At 37.3% G+C, this 26,868-nt stretch overlaps 1 protein-coding gene across 2 annotated transcripts in view; it reads right to left on the bottom strand.

The window, feature by feature from the left end:
• SH3RF2 (SH3 domain containing ring finger 2) overlaps window positions 1-26,868 on the bottom strand; it is a 149,816-nt gene that overhangs the window by 70,099 nt on the left and 52,849 nt on the right. Inside the window, exons 1-3 of one of the 2 annotated variants that reach the window (XM_074291714.1) lie at window positions 23,977-24,460; window positions 16,826-17,095; window positions 2,934-3,029 (exon numbers count right to left, since the gene is read on the bottom strand). In XM_074291714.1, coding sequence (XP_074147815.1) covers window positions 2,934-3,029; window positions 16,826-17,095; window positions 23,977-23,979 — 369 coding nt within the window. In that variant the 5' untranslated portion in view covers window positions 23,980-24,460. Of the gene's footprint in view, window positions 1-2,933; window positions 3,030-16,825; window positions 17,096-23,976; window positions 24,461-26,868 lie in introns of those variants that run through there. The other variant, XM_074291713.1, reaches the window with a different exon arrangement.

The raw sequence follows: 26,868 nt of genomic DNA, 5'->3' as shown, positions 1-26,868 counted from the left end.
CACAAAATGACTAATATGGAAATATATTTTACATTATTGCACATGTATAACTTATATCAAATATTTACCATTTCAGGGAAGAGATAGAAGGGGACAGAAATTGGAATTCAATAATTAATATAATGTTATTTTAAAAAGATTTTTTTTCTCTTAAAAAAAAAAAAAGCCAGGTTAATAGAATTTTAGAAGGGGGAAATACTATAGGAAAAAAAAACAACAACAACAACAAGAATGATTGATTAAGTATTTACTATGTGCCAAGCACTGGAGATATAATATATTTTAAAAAGCCAAAAAAAAAAAAAAAAGCCAGCCTCTACTAATTATTTATTTATTTTTGCTGAGGCAATTGGGGTTAAGTGACTTGCCCAGGGCCACACAGCTAGGAAGCGTTAAGTGTCGAGATCAAATTTGAACTCAGGTCTTCCTGACTTCAGGGCTGGTGCTCTATCCACTGTGCCATTTAGCTGTCCCTAGCCCCTAATTTAAGCAGCTTTTATTTTATTGTGGGGGGGGGGGAGAGAGACAGTAAGAGACAGTAAATACGTTAATCAATGTTGATAAGTGCTTATTGTGTACTATATACACGAGAGCTGAAAAGAGGGAGAAATTAAGAAGAAATGTAGTTCAAAGAATTCAGTAGTGAGTGAAGTAAAGATCAGAGACAAGAAATCAGGGTGTACATAACAATTAGTTGAAGTAATTCAGGATGTTAAGTCTGAAGAAAATAAGACTCATAGGGACATTATCGATGTCCTTGGTATTTGAAGGAATGTGGAAGAGTCATTAAAACTTTTGTTTGGTTTCAGAATACAAAACTTCATGTAAGTTCACTTTCTTAACAATTTGAGCAATTCAAAAGAATGGATGACTTCAGACTGTTATGCCTTGAGTTCTCTGTCATCAAAAGCCCTTCAAGCTGAGGCTAAAGGATCAGATACCTCTCCTTGAAGGTGTTGCAAAGGGGAGTATTGTTTTGATCATGCCTGGAGTAAATATAACCCCCAGAGTCACACTCAATTCTCCAAAGTCATCTTCAAATTCTAAAGGGATTAAGTGAAAAGTGATCCCTATAGTAAGTTCAATCAATAAATATTTATTCAGCATACACAGTAGAGCTACAACTATGTTAGGAACTATGGAAAAAATATTAACCCCTCACAGACTTTAGTCTCTCTGGGAATTTGAACACTAGGAAAATTAGATAATTCCAGAAAGTATATAATTTAGTATAAAACTGTGAGGGCAGAGATGAGGTGGAGTGAGCATTCAGGGAAGGAAAAGAGGTCTGAGTTGTTAGAGAAAACTTCATGGAGATGGGTAGTACTTTGAAGGATGGTAAGACTTGAATAGGTGGGAAAGAAGGGGAAAAGGCATTTCACAAAAAGGGAGTATATGAACAGAGGCATAATGGTGGCATTAGGCATGTGTGGCAATGTGGGTTGGGGAGTGGTCATGGGGTGGTACAATGAAGAGACTGGCCTTATTGGGGAAACAGTGAACAATTGGATTAGATAGCTAAAATGGGCTCAAAATCATAGACTGCCTTCAAAGTTAGACAGAGAATTTTCCCAGAATAATCCCCTCTCACTCTGGACATTGTAATCTTTCCAGAAAAAGCTTTTAGCTTTACATAGTAGTTGTTTCTGTTAGTTATTTTCAGTCACATCTGATTCTTCATGATCCCATTTGGGGTTTTTTTGGGCAAAGATATTAGAGGGATTTACCATTTTCTTCTCTAGCTCACTTTACAAATGAGGAAACTGAAACAACAAGGGTAAGAGGCTTGCTCAGGGCCACACAGCTAGGAAGTGTCTTATTTGAATTTAGATCTTATTAATACTGGGTTGACATGTTATCCACTGCCCTTCTGCAGCTGCAACTACTTATATATGTATTTCATTACATGATTCTTGCTCCATTCTCCTCTTTCACCATTCTTGATTATCTTTATTTCATCTTTATTGAAGTAAAAACCTTTTAAAGCAAGTTTGAATTTTCTAACTTAATAGTTACTTTTTATAATTTACCCAACAAAATGACTGAGTTCCCTTTTATTATTACTACTACTAATAAACTGGTATTTATATAGTGCTTTAAATTTGCAAAGCACTTTACAAATATCTCATTTTATCCTTAAAACCTCAGAAAGTTAGGTATTATATCATTTTACAGACGAGGCTTGTTTTACAAACTAAGGCTGAGAGAATTTAAAGTGACATGCCTAGGGCCACACAGCTCCTAAGTGTCTGAGACCGTGTCCAGATTTGAATTCAAGTCCAAATCCAGCGCTCTACCCAAATGTGCTACCCTACATGCCTCATTTTGATTCTGGAATGAATCCCTCCAATCACCTTGGGGTTACAGAAGCATGAATTGGAAACAGGTATAATAATAGAACAATAGATAATTATCCTGGTAGGGACTAGATCAAGTCTCTTGAACAAAAAGGTAATGTCTTAATAGTCTTTGTATCCCATTTACTGTATCCTGGCTTTGTACAGATAAGGACTGGACTGGTGATTTCATTTGGATAGGGAATTGCCAGGTAAAGAATCTCTACCGGTTGACATCTTCTCTGCAATTTACAGGCTTAGAAAATTTACACTGAGAGATTAAATGTCTTGTTCAGGGTCACAGAGCCAGGATCAGAGACATGTCTTGAATCCAGGACTTTTTGACTTCAAGGTTGGCTCTCTATCCATCATAGCATGCTGCCTCTCGTTTTGTACATAGTACATTTTTAACAAACTGATGTTGAATGAATGAATGGTCTATTTTCCGTCACCTCTTAGTTCTCAATCTAAAATAGGTAAAAACTCACATAAAGGTTTGCACCTCTGCTGTTGGGGAGAGGGTTCACATGGGGCCCAGTGCTGATTATTTAGCAGTTTCATGGGCTTAACTTAAGATTTGGCTTCTACATCACTTACCTCTACAAACAAGATGGGGAAGATGCCGACTTTATCGCCTAATTTGCCTTCCGCCCAATTCTCATCAATTCTTCTAATCACGGTGATAACATCATCCTGAAAGAGAGAAAGTTTCATCCTCCATATTATCTTCCAGCTTCGATGAGTGACAGATTATTGAATGTAGGTTCACATTTCCAGCTATTAGATACAAGGATTTCAAACCTTTCACATACATGCCCACACAATATTTGGTTGTTCATTCAACAAACATTCACCCAGCTTTAGAGTAGATATATTACTCTTCCCCACACCCACACACACATATAGGGAGCAGCTGCTCCCTTTCTTAAAGTTAAAATCAAATTGATTTAGGGTGAAGCAGGTAGGTTCTCTAATGTCCTAAGAAAATGACCCAAAGCTATTATGTATTTTGCTTAGGGGTTGGCAGAAACTTGGGGAATGAGTTGGGAGAATGAAAGTGGAAATGGCACAAAAGAAAATTAACTCAGAAAGAATGGCTGGACCTGACCAAAAATGAAAGATAAGAAATTTGAGCTGGAGGCAATGATTTAAAATGCTCTCAGGGATCTATTTTCAAAGTATCTAACAGTGAAAATTACCCCCCAAATATAGAAAAATGCCTAGATGCAGAAGCCGTCATTACCCAACAAAGACAAACAAGATGAACTATTGATCCATGTGCTTAATTTGTCACATCTATAAAATCTTTATGAAAATATCCAAAGAAAAAAGGGAGTTCTTTTTTTTTTCCAAATTATTTCCCACAACAGACCACATCTTCAGGGTCACACAAATGACTAAGAGTTGTACAGAATACAAGATGTTACCTTTTTTTGTTCACTACCAAAAAAAGGACTCAATATGAGAAAATGGATCCCAGCTCAACAAAGTGGTCCCTTGTACTTGGTGAGATCTTAAAAGATTCTTTGATAGATGCAACCACAAAAATAAACTTGTTTACTAATTCTTTTGTTATAAATGGCAAGTAAAGAGCAAAGCAGGAGCACCTATGCTCACCCATAGTATTCACTAGTAAATAGGAGTGCAAATGAAAGAGGAATTCTGCATAGAGAGTGAGGTCCTTCAAAGCTTCCTGTTAACAGCTGAGATTTTGTTAACTGCATCATGACAAATATAGAGGATCTTGTGAGATTTAAAACAAATGAAAAAAAAAAATCAAGAAATCCAAACAGAAGTTTCTTCCCCATCACTGCATCCTTTCCATCTATTATATCTACAAATACATCTACGTCTATCTAATTCAAAACAAAAAACAAAGAAACAAAAAAGTCCTTTGATTCTTTTGCTTCTTTCAGCTGCTATCATTTATCTCTCATTTTTTGGAGATTTTTAAAAAAGTTGTCTATACAAATTCATTTACTCATCACCCAAATCTTTCTACAAGTTTTTGCAATACAATTTTTACTCCCATCTCTCCAATGGAACTGCTCACTCAGAGCTCAATAAATTTCCTCACTATTACTGATTCTGGTAATCTTTAAGTTCAGCCCTTTGATTTCTATACAAAATTTGACTCTACTGATCACTGCCTAATACCCTATTTCTTTTTTTTTTTTCCAGTTTCTCCACCCCCTACCTCCTAATTAACTTCTTTCTTCTCCTTCACTCAGTACTGAAGTGTTAAGAGTCTGAATGTGATGGGTTTCACTGACATCAACTAGTCTTATTTCACAGTTTCATCTTTCTCCTTCTTGTTTCATCTTTCCACTCAAAGTTATTATTTCATATATATATATATATATATATATATATATATATATATATATATATATATATATATATATGCAAACATTATACATGAAATATAGTATATTTGCTGATGGAGAAATAAATACAGAATTTCAGAACTGGAAATGAGAAATAGTGTGTTAGAATATATAATGTTAGAGCCAGAAGAAACTATACCTCAACCATCTCACTTTATTAGGTTATTATAAGGCTATGATACATACAGAAAGACTAGGTTCACAACTATCCCAGAAAGGTTACTCAAACTGACAGAAATTGATGAAAGTCACATTACATGTAGGTGGCTGGCAAAAAAATATTTTTTTTTCTCCTAAAATTCCTAGTTTCCTGCTTTTCTTCTATTTAACTGCATTGCTTTTTGTGCAAAAACATTTAAATTTGATGTAACCAAAATTATTCATTTTACATCCTTTTATACTCTCTATAACTTGTTTGGTCATAAATTTATTCCTTACTTATAAATATGATAGGTAAAATCTTCCATATTCTCCAAATATATATATATATATATATATATATATATATATATATATATATATATATATATATATATATATATATATATACACACACACACACGTGTGTGTGTGTGTATGTAAATACAACTGTAAATCTGTTTTATTCACTGAGCTATGTTATTGTCCCCACTTATTTCAGTTGTGTCCAACATTTTATGATCCCATTTGGGGTTTTCTTGGCAAAAATACTGCAATGGTTTTCCATTTCCTTCTCCAGTCTCTTTTACAAAGGCAAATAGGGTTAAGTGTCACACATCTTGTGGCTGAGAAGTTTGGAACTCATGAAGACGAGTCTTGCTGATTCCAAGCTCAGTGTTTTGTCCACTGTGCCATCTAGTTGCAATTGCTAGGCTATGTTGCCTGGCAAAAACAATAGCAGCAACAACAATAATAGTATATATTGACATAGTGCTTTGTTTTGCAAAGAAAGTACTCTCCTCACAACAATTTTGTGAGTAAAGTCGTATATATGGTTTTATCCCCATTTTCTAGACCAGAAAACTGAGGTTTACCTATGGTCACACATTTGGTAAGTGAAGGAGCTGAAACTTAACTCTCTTTCACTTGAGAACCTTGAGTTGCTAAGGTTTTTGGATTCTGACTCCAGCACAGATAGGCACAAAATAAGAATATTAAAAGGTGCATATAAAGGACCATTTTGGCTATATTCAGACATCAATTATTCTATTCTCCACTTCCTTGAGCCTTGAAATTTCACTTTTGGGATGCTCTGAGAGGTGAATTTTCATATTATTTTGACAGGAACCAGAGCTCCAATGTTCGGCCATCTGCACAGTATGCTGCCACACATACTTCATTCTTTTTTCCCCCTTCTCCTCCCCTTCTCCCCATCTCTCTTTACATGTTGTCTTTTCCTATTACCATGCTATCTCTTAGAAGGTGAAGAATTGCCTTGATTGCTTTTATTTTTAATCCCAGTGCTTAGAACAGTGCCTGACCGAATAAGCACTAAAGAAATTTCCTTCTTCTTTCCTTCCCTCCCTCTCTCCCTTTCTTTCTTTCTTTCTTTCTTTCTTTCTTTCTTTCTTTCTTTCTTTCTTTCTTTCTTTCTTTCTTTCTTTCTTTCTTTCTTTCTTTCTTTCTTTCTTTCTTTCTTTTCCTTCCTTCCTCCCTCCCTCCATTCCTTCCTCCCTCCCTCCCTCCTTCCTTTCCATATATCCTTTTCTATCTCTGTCTCTATCTCCTAGCTAGCTTTCTAGATGATATGATTTAAGGACCAATCAAGCATGCTTTCCTGCTTCCAAATATCAATCCTGCTTATTTTCTGTCATTACACCATTATAACTCTATTCTTACAAAAAGGAAAGAAAGTAGTACTAACAGGGAAAGTGGGAAGGATCCAAAGATCTTTTCTATTTGCCCTTGGGGTAAAACCAGAATATATAAAATATGAAGCTATTTTGAAATATGGATGTTTTCTAGACTGAGAATTTGTTTACTCAGTCAGTCAATAAATATTCGTCAAGTTTCTATTGTATGCTAATCGGTAAGGATCCCTCCACTCAAAAAAAAGTGCAAAAGTCTGCCCCTGCCCTGAAGAAACTCACAATATCAAGTGGAACAGACAACAAACAAACAAATATATACAAAAAAAAGGACAAATAAGAAATACAGGAAAGGTATGAAGAACACTCAGGAAAAGCTTTCTCTAGAAGATGAGATTTTACTTGGGACTTAAAGGATGGTATGGAGATCAATGGGCAGAGATGAGAAGACAGAGCAGTCCAAGGGAAAGCTAGAGAAAATGACTGTAGGTGAGAGATGGAGCATCTTGGTGGAACATCAGTGTAGTTTCTGAAGTTACATTTGTACTATTTATACTTTTTTGGAGAGGAGCTGAATACTAATTCTCTGACAATTCTGAAAACTGTTATGTGGGGGACTTTTCCTGGTCTGCTACATGTAGGTACCTTGATCCTGTTCCTAAATTTTACTGTACTTCTTTTTGTACTTTATAAAACAAACAAACAAATCCCTAGGTTTTACCATTAAGGAGAGTATTTCCTCAGCTCATGCGGATTATGATTTTTCTATAACTTGGTAAATGTCTTCTGAGTTATTTGTGGCCACAAACAAATTCATCACCTAGTGTCTAACCTCTTCAAATTTACCTAAGCTGATCTACAGACAGCTATAACCTCATCCTATCTCTCTGTGCTAATACCGGGAAATAAAAGAGACATAAGGGTCAGCACCAGGCTTATACTTAAAATTTTCTAGATTGTTCGAACTTGTCAGAACTGGTAATCTACTACTTTGAGAACACAGAGTGAATTCATTCTTTCATTTAACCAAAGAAGCATTTAAGAGATATCTCCATAGTGGAGATGGTACTATAATCTAGAAGACCCAAGTTCATATATCCTGCCTCAGACATTAATAGCTATGTGACTAGACAAGATGACAAAATTCTGTGTCCCAGATTCCTCACCTATTAAGCGGAGGGGTTGTAGTAAGCAGTTTCTAAGGTCCCTTTCTAAGCTCTAAATTTATGATACTAGGATCACAATAAGTCTTAATAAAATCATAAGATCATAGATATAAAAAACTACAGGGAATCTTAAAAGTCATCTACTTCAACCCCTTAATTAGACAGATAAAGGGATCTGGGGGGCACAGAAATGTTAAAATTGCCTTAAGGTCACAAAGCTAATATTGTGTGAGGCCCTAAGGCTACAGACGTACAACAGTCTCTAGCCCGAGGATGCCAGAATGAGGCATAGTGGAAAAAGACTTTATGAAAGAATCTACTTGCAAATTTAAGGACCAGCACAACCACCTTCCACATCTTAGAGAAATCAGGAAATCGGCATTAAAATGCCAGGAAATTCATGCAACCCACAATTTCTGAATAGAGGGTACAAGGAAGTTATCAGATCTTAGGACTATGAAGAGGAAAATTAGTTTCTATTGATGTGGATGTGGGAATAAAATTATCAAACAAACTACCTTTTCTGAGTCACTAAGTTCAAGTGGAGCCAGATTCTTGTTTAGTCTGCTTTGGTTTGATCTACTCAAAGACGTTTGGCAAAGGAGAAAAAAAGGCACAAAAACCTAAGGGAAATAACTCACATTTTCATTTCTTTGAATGAATGTGAAACTTTGGGGAATGAGCATAATAAAGGTTAAATTCCTGCAGGAAAGTATTCCAGTTTTGTGTGAAATGGCTATTACTTGCAAACTGGTAGAAATTTATCCAGTGAAAATACTTTCCATGAAAATTCTACTGGGAAAAAACTTTTAGAACTAGAAAAGAGATCTTAGAGGCTATGTAATCTAATCTCATTTTACAGATGAAGAAACTAAAGCACTGAGAGAGTAAGGAAATTTGCCCCAGGTTACATAACAAGTTACTGTTGAAGGCATAACTTGAATGCAGGTCATCTTGCCTCTAAATCTTGCACTCTATGCATTATACTACCATGGACCTGGGTTTAGCTCATTACTAAAACTCAGATTCCTGTTGGGATGACCCAACAACTCTTCTCCCAGTCACCTCTGCTATATGACTTTCCTTGGTTATTTGTGTAATACAACTTGCCCAAATCATAGAGATGAGGATAAGCCCTCAGGAAAAAAATATTCTTTCCCCAGGAATTCTCTATCCATCCTTCAATTCTTACAAGTATCCTGTGTTATTCTTGCTCATTTCCTTCTTTCTGCTTCTTTAACCTAGTATCTTCTTTCTCTCACTTCTTTATTCATGTACTCAACTCCCTCCCACTCATCCAAATAATTCTGCATTCCACCTAGTTATTCCCCCCCCCCCCCCCCTTAGGCTGGGGTTAAGTGACTTAACCAGGGTCACACAGCTAGGAAGTGTTCAGTGTCTGAGACCAGATTTGAACTTGGGTCCTCCTGAATTCAGGGCTGGTGCTCTATCCACTGCGCCACCTAGCTGCCCCTAGTTACCTTTTTTTGAGAGTGTAAGTTTTTTTAGAGTACAAATTATTAGAGAAGGGAGAGGTTATATTATATTTTTATGTATTATTTTATATATTAGCTTATGGGCCACCACTTTCTTAAAGAAACCTTTCTTCATACTGTTCCTTGGGTATATGTTTGGGTTGTATATGTTTCTTTTTTTATTAAAGCTTTTTATTTACAAAACATATGCCTGGGTAATTTTTTCAACATTGACCTTGCAAAATCTTTTCTTTCAAAATTTCCCCTGCTTCCCCTCACCCCCCCCTCCCCTAGATCACAGGTAGTCCAATGTTGTATATGTTTCTAATGAGTGGTATATGTGGATCTTTGTGTATGTGAAAGTATCGATGTTCCCTAGGTGTCAGTGTGTACTGAATATTTTTCATTTCAATTCAACAGACATTTGATTTTCTGTTAAGTGTAAGGCTCTGTGCTCGGTTCTGGAGATGCACAAATGAGATAGCTCTGGCTTTCAGGAGCTGATATCCTGATGGCAAAGGGGTTAATCCACTGATTCAAAAAGGTCCAAGGACATCAGAAAGTTGATCTTGATTTGCAAGTGAACTGGAATTAAGTGAGGCAGAGCAGAGCAAACCCATCAGCCTCATTTGCTCTTCCAGAGTCATCTTAGCCCAGTAGAGCAAGACATAGGTCAAGAGACTGGTGATGGTCCTAAATGCTGTGGGAGTGGAAGGATTGGCCCATGCGTATTAAATGCAAATCATTTATAGTTAACAGACATAAGGAGTAGAGATGATGATGCTTAGGAAAAGATGCTATTGGTTGTGTGCAATTAGCTGGTGATTAGTCCTATTTACGGAGAGATGCCTTGGTATGGTATAAAAAATGTTGAACATGGAGGCAAAAGACCTAAGTTCTAATCCTGGTTGTACCACGTAGTAGCTGTGGAACCTTAGTTTAAGTCATATTTCACTTTTCTGAGTCTCAATTTCCTCATCTGTAAAATAGAGGATAATATTTGCACTACCTACTCCAAAGGACTCATAGGACCCAAATGAGAGATGTATTATCAAGTGAAGTGCTTTATAACTATAAAGAGCTATTAAAATGTGAGTGATTGGGATATGGACTGAAATTTCTACGGACACATGACATGTTTTATTTTAGGCTTAACTTACATTGTATTGGCTCTGGCCTCCCTTGGAGAGCTGGCAGTACTAAAGTAAAAGTAAATGGGGCTTTCTCTGAAAGTTGAGGCAACATATTAGTCATTTAACAAGGGAGAACAAAGGCAATAAGAAAATAAAACCATATGGTTCCAAATACGTGGAAGACGGAGCAATGAAAAATGAATTTATAGGCTACATGCCCATGTTAATGGGAGAGAGAAAAGCTTTGTTTTTACAGGAACTGAGCACAGATTGATGCTAGAGAAAATACCTTGAAGAGGACAAGGAGATCCATAGCTCAGTCCAGCAATGGGAATCCAAGTGAACTTCTATGACTCAAAATCTGTCTCCTGTCCTGAAACCTTTGAGCTCTCTCTATCCATTGTTACCTTCCCAGGGGCCCTGAAAAATGTCCCAATAATTCTGATTCCTATAATGCCCTCAAGCTATTTTATACCTTTTTCTTTTCCACACTTAGAAAAAAACCACTTATATTTCCCAGCTTCACTTTCTCTTCTCCCATTCACTTTTCAAAGGTGCCAATCTGTTTTTGCTGCTCATCTGAAACTTCTAAAAGATTAACAACAATCTCTTAATTGCTTATTGCCTATTTTTAGTCCCCACCCTTCTTGAGCCTCTCTATAAGGCTTTTGGCAGTGCTGGCTACTCCCAAATACTCTCTCATCAGTGGCTTTTCATGGTACTGTTCTACTTAGGTTCTCCCCACTACCAATTTGATGCTGCCTTCTCCTTTGCTTGATCCTTCTGTTTTCCACCTCCCTAACCATGGGTATTGCCCCCCAAAGCTTTGTCCAGGACTCTTTTCTTCTCTCTCTATACTCTTTTTCAGTCATCTCATCACCTCTCAGGTCCAATTACCATCGCTAGGCACATAACTCCCAGATTTATGAATTTAATCTAATCTCTCCTAAATCTCAGTAAAGCCCATAATATCAAATGTTTATTGGACATTTCAATCTGGATGTCCTTAGACATCTCAAATTCAACATAACCAAATGAAACTTATCTTCCCCCACTCACCCTTCTAACTTTTTGGTTTCTGCTGTGGGTATTACTATTCTTCTCTTCACTCAAGTTCATAATCTTGGGTTTTACTCCAGTCTTCCCTCTCCTCCCTACTTTTAATCAATTGCAAAACTTGTATTTTATCCCCACAACATTTCTCATATCCATCTCCACTCACATTGCCAGTACCCTCATTCAGACTCTCACCACATGCTGCCTAAATTATTGTAACAGTCTTCGTATTTGGGAGGCAGTTAAGTAACTCAGTGAATAGAGTAGCTGGACTTGACAAGAAAACTTGAGTTCAAACATGATCTTAGTCACCTTATGTGACTGGGTAAAAAAGTCATTCATCCTCATGGCTGGAAAATCTTTATACTGCAAAACTGAATCCGCTGTAATGGGATATTATTATTCTATTAGAAATGACTTGCAGTCTGACTTCAGAAAGGCCTGGAAAGACTTACATGAACTGGTACTGAGTGAAGTGAACAAAACCAATAGAAAATTGTACAATAACAAGATTATGTGATGATCACCATGGTAGACTTAGCTCTTTTTAACAATGCAATGAATTCAAGGCAATTTCAATAGACTTGGGATAGAAAATGTCATCTACATCTAGAGAGAGAACTATGGAGGTTGAATATAGATCAAAGCATAATATTTTCACCTTTTTGTTTGTTTTTTTTTCCTCATTTTTTTTTTTTTTTGCCTTTTAGTATGATCTTTCTGGAACAACATGACAAATCTGGAAATATGTTTAAAAGAATTGCACATATTTAAAACAGTATCAGGTTGCTTTCTGTCTTGGGAAGGGGAAAGAAAGGAGAAAAATCTGGAATACAAAGTTTTACAAAAATGAATGCTGATGATAAATGTGGAAATATGTTTAGAAGAATTGCACATATTTAACCCTATATTGGATTACTTGCTGTTTAAGGGAGGGAGGAAGGAGGGAGGAAGGTAGAAAAAATTGGAACACAAGTTTTGTAAGGGCAAATGCTGAAAACTATTTTTGGATTTATTTTGAAAAAATAAAAAGCTATTATAAAAATGAATGATGAAAACTATTTTATATGTATTTGGAAAAATAAAATACTATTAAAAAATTTAAAAGTAAATAAAATTTTAAAATATAGATAGAATCTGCCTCAGTACTCACTAATCAGTACCCTCTGATTAGACTTTCTGACTAGAGAACAGGGCCATGGGCTCCATGGCATCTATTTGAGATTGAGAAGAGCACAATATTCTCCCTATGTCCCACCCGCAACACTGAGTATATCAAATTATAAAGTACATGGCCATAGTGTCTGGCACAGAGTAGGCATTAAACAAATGCTTGTTTTCTTCCACCTGTTTTCGTTGCTTCAGATCTCTCTCCTCTTCAATACAACATAATTTTCTTAAAGATACAAGTCTGCTAAGTCAATTCCAATTCCCCTGCTTTTTAGCAACTTTTAAGTGTCTCTCCACCACTTCTAAAATAAAATACAGACTTGGCCCTGAAAGTTCTATTTACCTCCCAATTACACTTCCAAGTACATTCTTCCCCTTCAAACATTTTAATTCTAAGCAAATCTTCCTTCCTGCATTTCCCTGAATTCAGCATTCTAATCTATTCTCAGTGCCTTTTGAACAAGCCATCCCCCACTCCTTTTCCCCTTCCTTCACACGGTCTGAAACACACTTTCTCACCCTCTTCATCTTAGAATCTCTTTCTTCCTTTCAGGCTTACCTTATAGACTTATACCTTATATACTATTATAGACCTTACCTTATATACTAATGGGAAGTCTTTCCTGATACCCTTCATTGATGATATTCTCTCCCTTCTTCAAATTATCATGTATATATTTAGCTATTTATATGTGATGTATCTCTCTAGTACTACTTGAAATGCTCCTGAAGGAGAGATTTTTTGCTTTGTCTTTGTAGCTCCAGTGCTTGTGTACACCGGGTGATTAATAGATGCTTTCTGGCCTGTAAGATATGTACTATTTTTTTCTTTGCTCAGCCTACATCAATTGTCCCCTTGGTGTTTATGGATGTATAGTTTTTCTGGTGTGCCTCATTTTTCATCCTCTCCTAAATGAAGTTAGTGACAACAGAGATATAGGTACAGTCTGCCAACGAGGAGAACAAAATATGATTGTATTTTATTTCATTTCATTTTCTTTTCCCCAGTGAAGGCACCCACACTGCCAGGTATTGCTTTTTCTACCCAAGGGCCTGCCTTGGTTGCTTTACCCTTAGTAGAGCAAACTCCTTTTGCAGCAAAGCATCTTTCCTTGGATAACATTTCCTTTAAGGAAAGATAATCACAAGCTTGGTTACAGCTATGGAGTTATGGGGCAAATGGAAGAGAGGTTGTCTGACCTACCCCAAACCCGGAGAGGATTTAAACAGAGAATTGGAATAAAAGTGACAATACTTGGTGCCTTAGGGATGATTTATACAACTGGAAGCTTTGAATTCATGATGCAGTGGTACTCCACATTATCTTCAACCCTCTCTCCATATCAAATCCCTTAAATTTCTTCTACCTCAAGATTGATTCCTAAGGAGGCATTTAGGATGTCAGATTTAGCTTGGGAGTTGACCTGAGAGAGCATCAAATCCAACCTCCTCCCCACCCACCCACTGAGAGCCAAGGAGACTGATTAACTCATTTCCTGAAGGGTCACACAGAGTCAGAGTTTGAACTGAGGTCCTCCTTATTCTAAGCCTTAATCCTGGAGTAGATGGTAATCAGGAGTGCCACGATAATTTCTGCAAACTGACTGCCCTGAATGATGGCCATCTTGATGATAAGGTGCCCTTATAAACACGGTGTCTAAACTGATGACTGAACAAGATTATCCCATTTTGTTCTGCATCTAAACAGGATCCATTTAATTTAGTACAGAAATGTAGAAAAGTTTCCCTGTCACTAGTTCTCCTTTTTCTTTAGGTCTTCCATAAATGAATAATTGAGCCCAGCCTTGATACTCACATCTCAAGAATTTGCCACATTTTGTTATGATCCAGTGTCAAAATCTTTAGTGTAATCAATGAGACAGAAGTAAAGATTTACTGGAACTCCCTTATATAAAGGCAATTTGGTCTCTAGTTCTTCTACCTCTTCAAAAATCAGCCTGCTCTTTTGATAATACTCAGTTCAGATATTGCTGAAGCTTAAAAACACCTTAAGCATAACCTTGCTGGAATGTGAAATGAGTGTAACTATTCAATTCAAACCTCCTTTGGCATTGTCCTTCTTTGGGATTGGAATATAAATTGATTTTTTCCAATTGAGTGGCCACCGCTGAGTTTTCCAAATTTCCTGGCATATTTAGAATGCACCACTTTGACAGCATCATCTGTTAGAATTCTAAATAGCTCAGCTAGAATTCTGTCACCTCCACTAATTATATTATTAGCAAGGCTTCTTGAAAGGCACTTGATTTCATTCTCCAGAATGTCTGGCTCTAGATCAGTAACCACACCTGTAACAGTAGTTATAGGTGGTATTAAGATCTTTCTTGTATAGTTCTTCTGCATATTCTTGCTACTTCTTATTTTTCTGCCTCAGTTAAGTTCCTAGGTTTTTATCTTTTATCATGCCCATTTCTGTATGAAACATGCCCTTAATATCTCCTGTTTCCTTGAAGAGTTCTCTAGTCTTTCCCATTCTACTTTTTTCTTTTACTAAATTTTTACATTGCTCATTTAAGAAAACTTTCCTATAAAAGCTTTTTCCTAAGAAAACTTTTCTTAAGAAAACCTTGTTATTCTCTGGAATTCTGCATTCAACTGGCATATCTTTTCATTTCTCCCCTCCCTTCTGTAAAGATTCATCTGACAGCCATTTTGCTTTCTTGCTCTTCTTTTTCTTTAAAATAATTTTTTTGCTGCCTCCTATACAATGTTTCAAATTTCTGTCCATAGTTCCTCAGACATTCTAGTTACCAGATTCAATGCCTTAAATCTATTGCTGCTTTCACTTATATTCATAAAAGATGTTATTTAGGTTATACTTCTGTAGTCTGATAGTTTTCTCTATTTTCTTCAATTTAAGTCTGAATTTTGCATTAAGTTCTCGATCTTAGCCACGGTGAGCTCCAGGCCTTATTTTGATTGACTGTGTAGAGCTTCCCCACCTTTGGCTGCAAAATATATAATCAATCTGGTTTCAATATGTCCATCTAGTAATGTCTATGTGTAGAGTCAGGTTGTTGAAAAAAGGTTTGCTAAGACTAACAAGTTATATCTTGACAAAACTCTATCAGTCTTTGCCCTGCTTCATTTTGTACATCAAGGCCAGACTTGTCTGATATTCCAATTATATTTTGCTCTTCTACTTTGGCATTTCAACCCCTTATGATGAATGTGACATTCTTTTTTTTTTATTTCTAGAAAATATTGTAGGTCTTCAGACTGATAGACTTACAGACTAATCAATTTTGGTCTCTTTGGCTGGAATGTAGACTAGAATTACTGTAATACTGAATGGTTTGCTTTGGATTCAAATAGATATCATTCTTTCATTTTTAACATTATATCTCAGTACTGCTTTTCTCACGTTTTTATTGACAATAAGGGCTACTGTATTTCTTCTAAGGAATTCTTATACATAGTGGTTTATATAATGATCACTTGAATTAAATTTACCCATTCCCATCCACTTAAGTGCACATATACCCAAAATATCGATATTTAATCTTTCCTTCTCTAGTTTGGTCACATTACCTTGGTTCCTGCACCAATCACTATACTTTTGTCCTTTTATGGAAGTTGTTTACTCCTGTTTTTTTAAAGTAACACTACAATTTGTTTGAATCAGGCTTTGTTGACTTACTGTGCTAAATAAAATACTTTTACCTTTCGTTTCTTGAATTTGTCTTCAAGATTTCTTTTAATAGTTAATTATGCTTTTTCTTAATTGATTTGGTAATATCAAGTTAATTTTGTAATTTCATATATTCCTGTATTTTCCTTCTAGAAACCAGATTTCAATTCACCATCAGATGAATGGTGGGCTGGTTACATTTTAGACATGTCCAGAGACTCCTGGGAGTTTAAAATAATGTCTTGTGTGACAATTGTTAGTCTTTTCCCAGTGTGCTGGAGCCAACTAGAACCAGTTTTGTCTGTCTTTAGCCTATTATAAATTTTCAGTGTGAGCACTTACACCTTGAAGAGCAGCAAAATATAAATCAGCACTTATTTTATAATTCTGTTGGTTTTTAGACTTAAAGTCATGAGGAAAATGTTAATAATGCAAATTAAATGTAAAAGTGTGTGGGCATACATTTTATCAGGAAATGGGTTATTAAATACTTCTCAATATACCTTTGCCCATCTACCTCAACAATTTAAGTTTCAGCTTGTCTGAATGACTATTCCTACCAGTCAATGATGCCCCTCCCTTTTTAGGAAAAAAACAAAACTCCTTATTAAAATAACAATATAAACTTAATATATTACCCTCTTCCCCAACCTACTCCCTTACCTTTTGGAAAGTCAGACAGTTTTGATTCTCTTTTTTGTCCTTATCTTTCAAATCAAAGTTGTAAAGAGCCCGACAGAGTGGGGGAGGTTGTGGAAGCTGCTTAATAACCTCCACTGAGCTGGTGGGGAAAATTCCACTGACGCCATTGATCTCTCCCTGGTACCAATTTTCATCAAGTTGTCTTCGAAGGAGGATGATATCTCCCTTGTTGAACCTTAGGTCATTTGGGTTCTGCCCTCTATAATTGCATAGGGCTTTTGCTCTTGGCACCTGTGGGTAGACAAAGTAGAAAATTCTTCATCTGACTTACGAGACAGAGAGAGAGAGAGAGAGAGAGAGAGAGAGAGAGAGAGAGAGAGAGAGAGAGAGAGAGACAGACAGACAGAGAGACAGAGAGACAGAGAGACAGACAGAGACAGAGACAGACAGAGAGAGACAGACAGAGACAGACAGAGAGAGACAGAGACAGAGAGAGACAGAGAGAGACAGAGAGAGACAGAGAGAGACAGAGAGAGAGAGAGAGAGAGAGAGAGAGAGAGAGAGAGAGAGAGAGAGAAGAGAGAAAGAAAGAGAGAGAAAGAAAAAGACAGAGAAACAGAGACAGAAAGAAAGAGACAGAGAAACAGACACAGAGAGACAGAGAGAGGTAGAGGAAGAGAAAGAGAAAGGAGAAAGAAGGAGAGAGAGAGACAGAGACAGAGAGAGGGGCAGCATGGTGAGATAATATGTAATTTAATCTGATAATGTTCTAATCTTGACTAACTTTACTGAGTCTGTGACTGAATAAATCACCTAACTCCCCATATCAATTTTCCCCATCAGTAAAATATAGATAATTATATGGTTTACCTTCCTCATAGGTTACTAGAAGAGTAATTAAAATAACAGATATAGAAGGGTTTTGAAAAAAAAAATGTAGTACTCTAGGAGTTCTATTATTTTTTTTCCTGCAAGCATGACTGTTTTAATCACTGTAAAGTCTGAGTCAACCAGTCATCACTCAGTCATCCATCAATGCAGTCACAATTTTTTAAACTGATATATTCTTCTATTGAGAGATACTCTCATTGCTTAGAATTTTTTGGCGAAGTCTGGCAACCCAAATGGGGTTTTATAGAGATCCTTCCAGGTGTAACAGGTAAATTTATTTTATTTTAAATTAACTTTCTTATTTTATTTCGATTTTCCCAAGTGAGATGGTAAAATAGTCTGATTTCATGCCAGATATTCTGGCTGCTTATGAAAGAAGTGTTGGAAGGTATTAACTGAATTCTTCTAAGGAACTCATGAATCCGCCATGATTATTTCAAAAGGAATTTTGAACAACCCTCGGTGACTTAGGGATATAGGAAAACTTGAAAATTCACTTTGCAGATTGGATTAGGTAGTTGCATCTTTCTATCAAGCAAGCTTCTGGAGAGACAGTGACAGCTAGAGCCCAGGGAGCACAGGCAGGGAAAGAGCAAAGGAGCTGGGGACAGGAGGAGTGGAAGGGGTGGAGGGAATCTAGGAGAGTAAACCAAGTTGAGCAGGTTCAGTCATCTGTGCACACAGCCAGCTATCTTATAAAGCCACTCCTTATCCAGAAAAGCTGTGGACAAAAGCAAAAAGGAGAGCAGGGGATTTCCAGGGGCTGAGGCAAATCTGCTACTTACAGGAGGAAATAATTGTAAAATGAATCATTTTAGTAGCTGTCTCAATGCTCTTTTTTCTTTGTCACTCTAGTGTTTAATATACATTAATTCAGCAAACTTATAGTCCTAAGTCTCAATCATGTATGGGCAACTAGGTGGCTCAGTGGACAGAGCCCTGGTCCTGGAGTGAGGAAGACCTGGTTCCAAACCTAGCCTCCGACACTAGTTGTGTGATCATGGGCCAGTCACCTCACTTCTGTTTGCCACTGAAGGAGGGAATGGCAAGCCATTCTAGCATCTTTGTGGAGAAAACCCCAGGGACAGTAGTGGTGTCAGACAAAAATGAACAACCACAATGGGTGGATCGTCGATTTAGTGCTTGGGGAAGACAGAAGTTAGGACATGACAAGGTCCCTGCTCTTATGGAAGTTACCATCTAGTAGAGAGATAAGACTCAAATAACTTTTAATAGAGATTACCCAACAAGTACATAGGAGGAGTGTAAAACCAAATGCTTTATGAGATTTGAGAAGTAAGGTTGTGGATGAAGCTGCAATCAAGTTAATCTGAACAAGAGAGGAAGGATATTTTTCTTTTAGTCATTTATTACAGTGCCTAGGAGATGGTGAAGGCTACGGTTCATAGTGGAGAGAGTGATAACCTGGGAATCATGACGTAAAAAATCTAGAGCTGGAAAAAACTTAGAGATCCTCAAATCCAAACTCCTTTACTTTACTGAGAGAGGAGCTTACTTCACACCAAGGTCACATGGAAAATCTTGATCTGAATCCTGCCCCAGATATTTACTTGCTCATCTAGTAGCAGATCACTTTCAGATTTGGTTTCCTCATCTGTAAAAAGCTTCTACCTTACAAGATTATGAGACTCAAATCAAATTATGTATATAAATGCTTTATAAATTTTAAAGCCCTGTATAAATGCTAACCATTATGATGACCTCTAAGCCTCAGTTTCCTCATCTGAAAAATGTGCACAATAATACCAATAGTATCTACCTCTAAGGTTGCTGCAAAGGCACCAATGAAATAATACTAAAAGCTAATATTTATATAGTGATTTAAAATTTTGTAACGTGATTTATACATGATCTTATTTGATAATAGAAATTTTTATGATATAGCCTATAGGTATTACTTATCATCATCTACCATCTTAGGGGTACTTAGTCAAGAAGGAATTGCAAAATAGGAGCTTAATAAATGCCTAATGAATAAGCTACCCAGCTGCATTTGGCCCACTCCTCCCCAAATCACAATGCCAGAATGGCGTTTTAAAAGGATGTGGGGGGAAAGCCAAGGAAGCTCTTTCTCTTTCCCATTCTGAAAATGATTGCAAGTGCAGGTGGCGCACGTGGTTTAATGACTGCTGAGCAATTACACCCCCAACTCAAATTTCAGAAAATGTTTAAGATTCTTTGAAGATGCTTGAACTTTGAAATCCCCAGGTAGAATTAATAGCAATACCACCTCCAACTGCAGCTGCCATCTCCTCTTCTCTCCCACCCCCCTCAGTACGGAGTTGGAGTTGTATTAAATGAATTTCTGCTTGCTATTTTTAATGTGAAAATTCTATTCATTGGCTCGAGCATCAGTTTGGGCAGTCTCTCCCCTGGGTCACTCAAGCCCATCCTCATCCTTGCAATGATGCTTTCTTTCTCAAGCTACAGAAAGAAATCAGGGCATGAAACGAAAGCCACTTAACATGGCTTTTCATCACAAATTCATCCAGGGCTGTGCCTTGTAATGGAAATGCATCTCTGGAGCCCTGGCAATTTGTTCTCCTTGCTGCTGAGACTATTAGCATGAATTATTTAACTCCTAGGCCCTCGAATAAAAGTCAAGCACCCGAAGAGACTCAGATGGCTAATTCTATCCCATCCTAAATGGTTTCTCTAGGGATAATGGCTCAAAGACCCCAGTAAAATATCACCTGATGTATTGTTTATAACTTTTTTTTATTGTCTGTAATTGTTTTCTCTCCCCACTTCCACGAAGGTTCCCAGTCAGAGAGCCACCAAATTGCCTTTCTGTCATTCCACACATGGAAGCTGTCCAAATTGAAGTTTAATGTGTGTCTCGAATGGAAGTGGCATTCCTTGCTGAGGCCACAACCAGTAATGATTTAGTGCTGAATTTGTTCAGGGGCTTCTGGTCCCTACCTAATTTGCTCACTAGGAGAGGATGAGGAGATATCAGTGAGGATGGCACACATGGTATTCTCTTGCTCTCTTTTACAGTGGTAGTAGGACTGTGAGTATGGAATATTACATATACTATTAGACATAGTTAATATTTTGGTTGGGTTTTTTGAATTGCTTTTTTCCTTTTAAATTTTTGATACGAGGGATGGCTCACTGGGGAAGGGAGAGAAAGGGATATGTTAAAAAATGAAATTGAAGAAAAATAAAACATTAAAAAAAGAAGGGTCAGCTAGGTGGTGCAGTGGATTGAGTAACAATAGTGGTTTAGCCATTCTTATTAGGATTAGAGATTACAAATTTTTTGTGTTAGGAGGGGCCATAAAGGAGTTTAACCTTCCCTCATTTTATAGATGGGGAAACTGAGGCCCAGAAAGGTTGAGTGACTTGCAGATGGCTATATAAGTAGTAAGTAGTTTAAATCTAAGTCCTCAGGCAGCTAGATGGTGTAATAAATAAGACACCAGACTTAGAATCAAGAAGATTTATCTTGGTAAATTCAAATCTGGCCTCAGATATTTCTTATCTATATGACCTTGGGCAAGTCATTTAGCCCTGTCTGCCTTAGTTCCTCATCTAAAAATGAGCTGAAGAAGGAAATGGCAAACCACTTCAGTATTTTTGCCAACAAAGCCCCTAAATGGGGCCGCAAGTGTCAGATGTGACTGGAAGGATCAGACAACAACAATCACCTCCAACTCCAAAGCTGGCACTCATTCCATTATGCCAAAGTGTCCTGCTAAATTAGTTTTCACTTTGGAAGGATAGGAAAGTGGTACATTATTTGAAGGGAGAGAAAGCGTGAGTGGGTAAGGTAAACATAAAAATATCAGTCCTTCTGGCACAGGGAGAGAGGTCTGAGTCTTGTGGGAACCTGACTTGATAATGAACAGAGATGAAATTTTCACATAACAATACCAACATAGCTTGCATTTATATTGTACTTTAAGACATGCAAAGCACTTTACAAAAATTATTTCATTTTACCCCCAAACAATTCCCGGGGTATATGTGCTCCCATTATCCCCTTTTATAGAGGAGAAAATTGAGGCACAGATTAAATGACTTCCTCAGGGTCACATAGAGAGGTTGCAGGTGTGAGAATGGAATTAAAACTCATGTTGTTTTGACTCCAGGTTCAGTCCTCTATCCCCATTTTCACACTTAATTTCCTCTTAATCTTTTACTTTCTAATACTTTAACTTGTCTTTAATGAACTGTCCCCATTCCATCCTTCACTTCTATGAACCATCTCTAGGTCTGGTATTCATTCCTTCCTCACTACTATGTCTTAGACTATCCCTGCTTTCTGTAAGGTTCACTTGAACCCTGTTCTATGGAAACCTTTTCCTAAATAGGGCTCTCTTCTCAAACTATTGTGTGGCTATTTCAATGTTGTATTATTCCTTCCACTTTTCTATCCCTTTTCCCCCAGAATGTAAACTTTTTAAAGACAGATTTTTTTTGGGGGGGGAGAAGAGATTGATTTTGAACCCTCAGCTCTAAGAGACTTTATATTATAAGAATTTGACTTAAATAGAGCAAATCAGTCATCACGACCATTTCACTTTACTGAGAGGAAACTACACAACACGGCAACTTAGACTAGTGAGTAACTCTGCCTCTTGTTGTGACAATCACGTGAGAATAGACTTGTCAATTGAGGCATTAGTCTCAAAGTTGAAGGAAAGCAATGAGTAAGCTGATGCTAGTGGTATGTTCGAAAGTGCTGAGAGCCCAGCCTAAGCTGTATATGTTTCCCTATTTTTCTGCCAAGGAGGGATGGGAGCTGGGAAGTGACAGTGCTCACTTAACACATCCAAGCTGAGTTGGCTACTCCAGGGAATCCCAACTGCTTCTAAGAAGCTCATGTTACTATGGCTATTTAAGTAACTCGTGGCCATTAAAGAGGCAGTGTAGGGTAGTGGATAGAGCTGGCCCAGAAGCCAGGAAGACACAGGTTGTCTCTGACACAACACTGGCTGTATGACCCCAGGCAAATCATTTAATCTCTCAATGCTCTAGGCAATTGTCTGACTCTAAATCTCGGAGAAAGTGCTGATTTACAACGATGAAGGAAATTTCCTTAATCTGTATCATTTTTGGGATACAGCATATCCCAAAGATCTTTGCATACCTTTATGATCTAATAACTTAAATCACAAGAATTTTAGAAGACCGCTTATATGTAATTCCTTAACAATGAAATCTAAAGTCCAGTCTCTATCTGTAAGGCACTAGATAGTGGAAATTCCTTCATCTGGAGTACAGATAGGAGGATGAGTTATCTGTGGAATTCCTGATATCCTCTGTTCATTCTTTTCCTATAAAGGCTTTTCCATTTTGAGGGTGCTCAGGAGATCCACTGACTTTTCTTAATGACTAATATCAATTTTTCTCTATGCTATTCTTATAATAATGATAATAGTAATAACATTTATGTACTGATTTAAGGATTGCAAAGCAATTTCCTATACATTATTTCATTTGATCATCACAACTCCATGAAATAGGAGCAATGATTATTATCTCTGCTCTTCCTTTCCTCTACACTCTCCATTTTACAGATAAGGAAAATGAGGATCAAAAAGGTCAAGACATTTGCCCAGGGTCACATGACCTGAAATAGTTTATTATTTTGACATTAAGTTTGACATTTTGACATTATCATTTTGACATTTGATTATTAAGACGTTTGACACCACCTGGTAGATATAGACTTGAAGCTGTCTGTGTCATACAAGAGACGATCATTTTGTTGAACTGTTTTGTTCAATTTACTTAGGATAAATAACTTAGATAAGTAACTTAGGTCAAGTAAAAAAGTCTAAGGTTAGATTTGTCTCAGTTGCCATAGTGAGAGTGGGGGGTGAGGCAAAGATTTGTACTTTGTTGATTCTACATGTGGTTTTACAGTAGCTTAAAAAGTCCAAAATTTACCTCCCCTCCCAATTTTTACTTTTTCTCATTTTCCTGTTCCCAACCTCCCTTTCAAGTCTCTTCTCTACCCTTGCTGGATTCATTTGCTTAACTCTCTCTAAAGCCACTGGAAAAGATCTACACTTGATACTAAGAAAGCTCCAAAATGCTCTTGTTCTGGACAGATGTTACTTTCCTCCATCTTTGCATCATCTACGGGCACAGACCCTAAACAGAGATTCATCCCCTAACTCGTCTTTCCCAGTCACTAAGACGTAACACACATTAGAGACTTAAGCTATTTTCCTGATCTCTCATCCCTCTTTAATCTCTTGTTTTCCTTTTACATTGGTTTTTTTTTTTTCTTCCTTAGTACGTACCATGTTACCACTCTGTATCAGTGGGCAAAGTCTCTGCTTCCCCTGGCAAGCCCAAGCATCTTTTCAAACTCACATGGATACTGTTGCCTATCAGAGATAAGGAGGCCCAAACAGACTAGTTGTAGAGAAGAAACTGCTCAGGGCCAATGTAGCCTCTTTTTTTATCTGTTTTCTCCATGCCTTCCCCTGGGTGCCTTCATCTTCCATTCACAGCAGCATGACCTCTGAAATGGGAGAGGCATTGGAGGCCTGGGGATGTTTAACAGGGTGCAGTGTAACCCCCTTTGTGAGCCAAAGCCCCGCCTTCTCTCTTTCTCTGTTCACTTCAAAGGGAGCCAGGTGGGCAGCAACATCTCCTAGGGGATGAGCAGATGGTACGTGGGTGGCCTGACTAACAATGGGTAAGGAATACCTCACCCAGGTTGGTTGGGAGCTCAACTACTGTGAAGCACCTCTGATCCTCTCCAATTTTCCCAACTTCAATGTGAATCTTCCCAGTAGGCAGGGTTTTTAATAAATGACACCCCCTTTCTGTAAATTTTGGCATGAGCCAAAATTACCAAGCAGAATGAGGAGAGACAAAAGTAAAATGCCTCCTTTGGGCTGTGAAACATCTCTGATTACATACGCAGCCCTCTTTTAACCTTCCAGTTATTTGGAAACTGAACTACCTTCCTCACCCCACACCAAGGAAAAATAATGAACAAAGGAGGGGACTAGGAGTGAGGGGAATTTCTAAATGTGGGGAAAACATAGAGCCACAGGTTACATGGTAGAAAGAGCAGATATACAGCTCTCCTTTCAGTATGGCAACATGATCTGAGAAGTTACAAGATTTTCTACTGCCGGCCCTGTTCCTCCTCAAGCAAAGTGATGTACATACCCTTTTTAATGAGAAATAGGTACACAATCAAGCAATTTATCAGCACACATGTATCAAACACCTTCTGGGTGCCAAGCACTGTGTGTGGCGCTGAGAATAGAAAAACAAAAATGAAACGGTACCTGCTCTCAGGAAGTCTGTGAGATGGACGTTTGTATAGTATATGTATTATATACACTATATCGTATGGTTATAATACGCCATATATATATACGTGTATTGTGTGGATATGGTAGGCAGTATGTGGTGCTTCTGGTGATAGTGAACCATGTACGATACGTTGTATGGTTATAGTATTTCTTTTTGTTATGTTGTATGATTATAGTATATATCTGTATAGTATATCTGACATTTTACTAGACCCTCATAAAAGGTCTCCTAAGTAGGTAGTATGGCTATTAGCAGAGCATTTTATAGGCAAGGAAAGGGGATACAGAGAAATTAGATAAATCATCCAAATTCATTTAGTTGCTAAGTTACCAGAGCTGGAATTTGAACTCACATCTGTCTGTATCCAAATCTATTGCTGCTTCCATTGCATCACAACTATCATGATAAACTAGGGAAGTCTTCATATTTGCCTTATCGTTTACCATGAAAGAGGGGTTATTTTCATTGCAAGAGCTTATATTTAGGAGACGTTATGACAACCTTAAAGGAGGAGGAGGAGGAGAGGGAAAAGGAGGAGAGAAGCAGGAAATGAAGAAGGAGAAAAGATGAGAAGAAAGGAATAGAAGGAGGGGAAGGAGGAAGAACAGAAGGAGAGAAGCAGGAAGTGAAGGAGAAAGGAGAAAAAAATAAGAAGAGAGGAGGAGGAGGAGAGGAAAAAGGAGGAGAGAAGCAGGAAATGAAGGAGGAGAAAGGATGAGAAGAAAGGAGTGGAGGGGGAGGGGAAGAACAGAAAGAGAGAAGCAGGAAGTGAAGGAGAAAGGAGAAAAAATAAGAAGGGGGAGGAAGAGGAGGAAAAGGAGGAGGAGGAGGAGGAGGAGGAAACAAACTCAGGGTGATACAGTTTCATAAAACACTTTCCTCACAAAAACAGTATGGAGTAGGCAATAAAAGTATTATTATTCTCATTTAAGAGAGGAAACTGAGGTACAAAGCAATTAAGTGGCTTGTTCATGGTCTCATACTTCCCAAGTATCAAGAACCAGGAGTCAAACTCAGCTCTATAGATTCTCAAATCAAGGTTATGTCCTTTGTGTTTCTCACATTTATTTAAATTCAAAGTTCTATAATGCTTCAATATTTCAATAAATATTTTCTTCATACCAGAAATTTTTACTTTTGCGTGTGTGTGTCCTGGACCCCTTTGGCAGGCTTGCAGAAGCCTATGGATCCTCTTCCCAGAAAATATTTTTAAATGCATAAAATAAAACACAGAGGATTACAAGGAAACCAGTTATACCGAAATACAATTATGAGAATATATTTTTTAAAAATTCACAGATCCCAGATTAGAAATCTTGACTTTATAACAACCTTGTTGCTATATAGGCAATAAAAGTACTATTAATTCTAATTTGTAGATGAGAATCCAAGAAGTTCATATAAGGCAAATAATTTGTCTTTAATCACACGAGTAAATGTCTGAGCTGAAATTTGAACCATGGACTTTTTAAGTCAGAGAACCTAGATTTAGATCCCAACGCTATTACTTACTGTGTGACTATAGGTAAATAAATTCCACTTGTCTGGGTCTCAGTTTTTTCTCTATAAAATGGAGTTAGGGGGAGATGAACAAGATGATCTTTAAGATTCCTTCCAGCTCTTAAGTTTTTTCTTTTTAATTTCATCTTTCAAAAAATACAATTATATTGATATATTTTTCTTCTACAACACCTTCATTTCCCCCAGCTCTACAAAGAAGGGAGGGAGGTTCAGTTGTAAAGCTATCATTCTATGATATAGATTTCAATTCCAAGGCCTTTTCTACCACACCACATGTGTTCTCCTGAGGAATTCAGAACTTAGGCCTAACTGTGGATAAGTAACTAAGTTTAAGAAAA

This window comes from Sminthopsis crassicaudata, chromosome 2 (genome assembly GCF_048593235.1).
Source record: "Sminthopsis crassicaudata isolate SCR6 chromosome 2, ASM4859323v1, whole genome shotgun sequence".
NCBI classification, from domain to species: Eukaryota; Metazoa; Chordata; class Mammalia; order Dasyuromorphia; family Dasyuridae; genus Sminthopsis; species Sminthopsis crassicaudata.
This window is presented reverse-complemented; position numbering and strand designations above follow the sequence as displayed.